The sequence below is a fragment of the Bidens hawaiensis genome, unplaced genomic scaffold (genome assembly GCF_021521415.1).
Source record: "Bidens hawaiensis isolate Kalapana, Puna unplaced genomic scaffold, B.hawaiensis_p1.1 tig00063514_1, whole genome shotgun sequence".
NCBI lineage: Eukaryota > Viridiplantae > Streptophyta > Magnoliopsida > Asterales > Asteraceae > Bidens > Bidens hawaiensis.
In genome coordinates, this window is record NW_027501359.1 from 24,264 (window position 1) to 31,411 (window position 7,148).

Sequence of the window (7,148 nt, forward strand, 5' to 3'; positions counted from 1 at the left end):
AGACACACTTCTATAATTGAGTTATTAAAGTTACTAATAGGCCAAAAACATGATGTTGTGGGCCTAATTATATTATTTAGGATCCAATGTCATGTTCTATTTTAAATTACAGAAGACAACTAGACAAGATGACATACTCTAGGGTTATTTACCAAAAAGACCTTTATCATGTGACCAACATGATTAAAGGGACATATTCTTGATCACATTAATTGGTCTTTATTAGTAAGTACCCATTCATATTTATTTTTTTATTTGGCTCTATCCTGAATGACATCAAATCCCATCTCAGTTGGATCTGTTGCTTGAAGTTCATAATGGATTCCCTCCAACACTCTTCTTATTCCATCTTTTGATGTTGCATATAGCATCTTTGCTCTTATTCTTGATGCATTTGGAGCCCTGAAACAAATACACAAAATTGGATACTCCCGTGTTTTATACGATCATCAGACATCAGCAATTAAATTACATTTGATGTTTACGAGATCAACGTCCAAAAGATGACTATATGTGCCCGTGTTTTAAACGACTATAAATCAACAATCATATCAATCGTATTAACATAGTCTCGTACTTGGTAATTTGTGTTCTTGTTGGTTAAGACGTAATTTTATACAATGACAGTGTATATCATATTAAAAAAATTAGCCCAGAAGTTTTTTATGAAAACAAAACTGATTTTAAGATCGACTGAATGATCAAATCTAACGTTATGAAGTAATAATTACTTTGTTAAACGTGACATGGTTTTTCCAGTGCTTATACCTTGCATGTATTTCAGTTATTTAATATAGAAAAGCAATTATATTAATAAACAAAATTGTATTATAATGTAAAAGATAAGTTTTATATCAATGTTGTATGAGAGTTTATAGGAATATGATTCCCACGCTTTTTTACCTTTTCTAGTGGATCCTTCTTTTCATATTTGGAAGAAATCTAAAGCTGTTTGCTTTACCTTTTTTTAACTGTATTATAATGTTTGGTCCAACAATTCACTTATTATGGTATTATTTTTTTAACCTTAAACAAAGACATATTTAGGAACTTTTTGTAATGCCACTTTGTATAGATCTTGATCTTTAGCCAAGTTTAGACCTAAAGAGACCGGTAGATTCTAACGGTTAAACTAGAGACGTCCATGTACCACAATCACCGGTTTGGTTAAAAGAAAGCAATTGAACAAGGATAAAAATAACCGGTCTTTGTAAAACTGATAAAATTTACGTGCTAAAAGTAACTTAAAAGGAGAATAAATAGGTTGAAAGGGAAGCTAATGTCTACATGAATGAATACTACAAATGTAAGGTTTTCATTTCTGTTTGTTCGTTTAAATACTAAACACTGTTTCTTTTATTTTCATGCCTTGGGAAAATTTCTGATCATATACCTAAACCATCAACATTCACATATGTAAACATTTAAAATTAATACAATGTCACTTTGTGTCATGTTCTGCCTTTATGAAAAACAAAATTATTCATACAGTTACGTTTCTCCAGATTGTAAGATATTCAAGACTTACATTATAGAAGTTTCCAACATATCTAGACAAGTCTAACTTGATAATGTAAGTACTAGTATACAATCAGAAGTCATGGTAATAATTATTGATAATATTCGTTTGATTTAAAGTATTATATTATTTTATCTATCAAAAGTTTTGTCTCAATTATTTTTATTGTTGACAAAAAAATTAGCATATGATTCATACAAATAATATTATTCTACGGAAATAAGAGGGAAGGATCATGACGGACCATGCAATGAAGAAGATCTTGCTCTTATGGCAATTGTCAACGGTGACAAAATCAAAGTCAAAGACGGCATAACGACAGTCGTCTCCAGGGAGCGATGCTTCCAAATCGGAGTAGCCTTCGCTAGCACCACCAACCTTATCTACCGTCACCAGTTTCGACTTCTCATCGATCTTAAACACTATGTACCGATGAACTTTCTTCCATTTCATCTCCATGAACGAGTTCTTGCATTCATCCGACACCCACATTCCCGTAGTCGCCTGTAGTCATACATATAATCATCAATTCATCATAAGTCAATCATTAATATCAAGATCACCATCACTCAAAGTTATCTCAAGATGATAATAAGCTTCATTCAAAGAAGCAAACACGTACATGATTACACAAGACTTATATATGCAAATTAAGATGAAGATATAATGAAAGTGATCATACCATCTTGAAAGCCATAGCCATGGTGGATGAATGATGAATCTGGTTGGTGAGTAGTGGGAGTAAAATGTGTGAAAAAGATTGCTGGGTGGGACGTGAGAGAAGAACGGAATATGGCGGGTGTTGGTGTGTCAAGATTATTATATACATGGACTATCACTGAAATGCCCCTCAGGTTTAGATATATTTCAGTAATACCAAGAAATGGGAAAAGGATTAGTCCGCTAAATTATATTATTTTGTGTAGTTTTGTACAAGGTTAAAATGGTAAGTTTTAACCTTGAGCTTGTGTGGAAGTATCAAATCAATTATTTTATGATAAGTTTTAATGTAGTATAAAAATATTATTTGATTAGGTGTAAAAGTAATTCTTGTTAGAACATTCACATATCATTCTTATATCAACATCATGCCAGGAAAATATAAGGATTTAATTTGACTTAACACTTCATCTCATTCTCTTCTTATTTCATATTGTTAAGATTCACTACTCATTTCTCCTATGTTTGTAAGTATTTGGAAATGAAATAAAGACATGAGTGAAGAAACGTGGATCTACTCGCTGGTAGCAGATCTACTTTCCTCGGGTTTTGATTGTACTATTTCACCGATGGTTCTTCTGGATCCGTGTTCTTCCACCTACAAAATGAACAAACGCCGTTAACTTACCCCTCAGAAAGGGACAGAGGGGTCCTCTTTGGGGTAACCCTCCGGCGTGAGAATAAGTATATGGTGGAGAAGATAATAATGTGTGTAAGGGAATCTCCAGAGTATTGCTTAATAGCTGAATACTTTTTGATTGTGAGACTGTGTGTTTGTATGTAACTGACTGTGAGTGAATGTAATTCAATATGATTGAATGTGATATCACTGCATGTAACTGTCAATGATTGAGTATGAATGTGTCCATCAAAGTGGAGTTGATGCTGTATTTATAGTGCTAGGGTTTCCACTAATTGAGCTGAGATCAGATTAGGGTTTTGTTGGCCTCCTCCAATCGATTTGCGCCACGTGTCCTCGGAGACACCTGGTGCTTTTTCATTGGTTATAATCACGTGGTAACCCATGAGTCATGCTGAGCTGTCCACCTTTCATTTAGCAGCTGTCAACATCAGCATATCCTTATTCCTTAAAAAGATGCCTTCTGGAAGGTTGTCTGACGTGCACAATCAAGGTTGCCCTAATCCTGATTTGGATAAGGACGAGGTTGATTATGTGCACGTGTGATATGCGCCCATCCTGAGGATGCGCGAGGTCTTCTCTTTATTCTCACGCGCAGATATTTCATGCGCAGATGTGATATGCACGAGCATGTGATATGCGCCGCGCGCTGATGCGCTGCGCGCATATGTGTGCCTGGGCAGATGTGATATGCACGAGCATGTGATATGCGCCGCGCGCTGATGCGCCGCGCGCATATGTGATGCGCGAGCATATGTGTGCCTGGGCATATGATGCCTGAGCATGTTTTGTATGCGCCATGCGCATAGGTTTTGGCTTTGTGCCTTCATAATGTCTTTATCTTGTGGGTTGACCCGCCTTGCTCGGTGTTGAGGCGGGTACATACCTCTTCAATGAGGAAATAGATTCATATAGGAGTTTTAACTAAATAGAAGTAGGAATGAAGAATACGATGTAATAGTTTCTTTAAAAGGCGAATTGAATTAGGAGATATATGCAACTTTTTGCTAAAATATTGGGGATGGAATTCAGAGCTCAATATGAGTGCTCTTAGATATACAAAATAAGGATCGGTCCCACTAATGATGTGCGTAATACCAACAAGCTAGTAAAACTTGCATATATCTAGACATGACGCATATCGTTAGGTTGTTAAAAATATCGTAACATAGTTGTTTGCGTTAGTTAAAACATCCACCTCTGAGATGAAATGCTTCATCCACACACTTTCCTTTGGCGCCCAATGTTATACACTTTCGTTTTCTAATGGAGTGCTTTTGCTGTAGTACTATGTTCGAACTCTTCTAAAAAAAGGAGCTTCTAAATGGAGTGCTTTTGCTATCGTACTATGTTTAAACATTGAACTCATCTTAATAAACACAACAAACATTTTGATCATGATCGCAAATCATCTATAGCAAGTTTGCATTAGTCTAAGCCTTTACACATAGATCTTTTTTTTAATCACCATGGACAAAGAAAATATATTTATCCTTGGTAACTACTTAAGATGGTTCTTTACAACCATCAAATGCTTATCATCAGGATCTAACTAATCATAAATCTATAACGGGCATATTACATAACATGGCAAGCATGATAGAACCTGGTGAAGATTAATCATAACGTACATCCTTGTGCTCTTGTATGAAACTGAGTGTTACTGAACGACAACCCACGGGACACTAGCATATATATAATAATATGCTCTTCTATTTAGAACATGTCCAAAATTACTTTGTCAATGTTTGTATCTTGACTATGTGTTTTATATGCAGTAATCTAGCTAGCACTCTAGTTTCTTATTCATATGAGTATAAGCAGCCGTCTGGCTCTTTATTTTGACTTGGCCCAACTAATACAATATGTAAGCTAATTTGCAATTTAACAGAAAAACCTTTAATACATCAATTGAATAATGTCCAAAACTTTTGATTTTGATTGAAACACCGTTTCAATGTAAGTTAACATCAATCGACTTGTATCCTACTTCTGAACAAAATCCCTAAAAATTAGTTTGAAATTCGAATGAAAGTTAACGGAGTTAAGTTTTTATTCATTATTTTTTAACGGAGATCCAATGAGAAAAAATAGTGTAAAAAGTGCGACTGGTGGCAAGAATATTCCTAGGTGTGATTATTATCCGTTAACTGCAAAAAAAGGATTATCAAAATCCAATTTTTCTTCTAGTTATATGTATATGTATATGTATATGTTTGGTTGGAGGAAGGGATCACGTGTAGATATCATAATCATTTGAATTTACCAAGTATCGATTGAAAATTCCTTAAACTTCTCTCAAATTTTGGTTACTTTTATATCATTTTCCAAGTTACACAAGACAAACTTATCGATTTTGTAAAGGAAGATTGCTAAAGGGTTCAATGGTCCCAACTTGGGATACACACCACATCTACTTGAGGTCCTCCATATAGTCTTTTGAGTAAAAGCAAATTAGACTACAATCTTCAAACCACTTTAAATAAACTATACTGCTTACTTTTAAAAGTTTTCTATTTACAAAGTGAAAACCTCCAATGAAATAGTCATATATGTAACAATATGCTTACGTCTCCAATTACATACGAACTAATTTCAAAATTAATTTCAGGCTTCTATTACTAGGAGGGTCGACGTATTCCGCTTCTATAAACTTCCCACTACGACAACTTGTTCGTCGTAGAACCCATTATGGTTTGAAGTGTTTTGTAATCTTGTCCTAGGTAAAGGTTATGTGCCTCTAGTAACATTCTAGATGGTCTCTTAAAAGAAGATTCAGGTCTAAAAGCATGCCTTTTTATACCTTTTGTTGACCCTTCTACTGCTTTTTTTATTTTTATCTTAAATCGAACTTACTTGATGACCATATGTGATTATATAAACAAAGTTATTATAGGTTGACGTGCTTTAAGTTGATTGCCTTCATCAAGCTTCATTTGTTAATAAAATTTTCGATTTTGTAATCTCTAGGTTGACGTACTAGATCAATATGTATCCCAACATGGACATCCAATCCCAAAGCCTTGAGTTTCTCAAAGAAAAAAAAAGGAAGGAAACAAAATAGTCTAATAATATAGTTTAGTTGTATAAAAGTTAATTCTTTAAGGTTTATTTGATTTAAATAATCTCAACTATTATATATTTGGTCAACAATAGTCTCAACTAAAGAAATAGTTGAGGACAATACCAACTTTCGACATATTTTCCTCCAATGAGCTTTTATTAACTGAGAACTAACTCCTATATTGTATAATGATTTGGATGCAGATTTGTTAAAAGAATTTTGCTGAAATATATTAAAGCATAAAATATGTACTAAAATATATTAATATTAAATGAGTTTATTAGATTTAAATAATCTCAACTAGTGTATATTGGCCAACAACATGCCCCTCTAACGAAATGTTTAGTGACGGACTCACTCTCACATTTTAACATATTTTTCTCCCGATGATCTCATACTAACAGAATCTTAACGTCGTTAGTATTTTGATGATGTGGTATGCTTGCGTGTAAAAACGTTCTTATGCGAAAAATATATGGAAAAATCATGCTTATGTAACAGATTGTACCACCGTAACCACCAACTCTGATATCTTCCTTTTTACATCTCTTCCCATCTATAAATTATGTCGTCTTCTCATAACTTTTATATATTGTTTATAATGGATATATTGGATAAGAAAGAGGGAAATAAAGGATCAAAGGTTGTTAACACATAACTAACCCAAGTATCTAAGGAAGCCTATCCTGGCCAATGGTAACACTACAAATGAGTAATGGGCCTCCCCATTCAAAAACAAACACCTTAATCAACTCCTCAACTCATCTCCATAACTCTTCTGACTGCTAATTCAACTGCCCCTACCAAAGATCACAAAAAACGAAAGTCCGCAAATTAAATAATCCTCGACTTCAACTTCTTTTGTTTAAATGGTAATGGCTTTCTAAGTAAAAAAAACTATAAGAAACAGTAAAATCCATTTTATTCTTTGCTTTGTTTTTATCATTTATATAAGCAAAGAATAAAAAAGACTCATTTATTGTTATGCAATATGATTGTCGTAATGTTGGTTATCAGTGCGTTTTTCAGTTAATTCGATTTAACTTATAGTGATTCCGAAAGTTTACTTGGGCTACTTTTCGGTTAAATTGGGATGAAACTTGAAACCAAATTATGAGTAATTTAAAGTGTTGTACTCTATAATATACTAGTTAGTTTTGGTAACCAGTGCCTCATATGTGATATCAGACAATAATTAAAATAAT

The 7,148-nt window shown here is 33.7% G+C and overlaps 1 protein-coding gene across 1 annotated transcript; it reads right to left on the reverse strand.

Moving 5' to 3' along the window:
* Positions 1–235: 235 nt before the first annotated feature.
* On the reverse strand, positions 236–2,407 carry LOC143603977 (actin-depolymerizing factor 5-like). Its single transcript, XM_077080596.1, has 3 exons — positions 2,202–2,407; positions 1,764–2,023; positions 236–402 (listed from the first exon to the last, which is right to left on the reverse strand). Exons 1-3 carry the CDS (start codon positions 2,346–2,348, stop codon positions 252–254), a joined length of 558 nt encoding a protein of 185 aa, XP_076936711.1. The 5' UTR covers positions 2,349–2,407; the 3' UTR covers positions 236–251.
* Between the last annotated feature and the right edge of the window lie 4,741 nt (positions 2,408–7,148).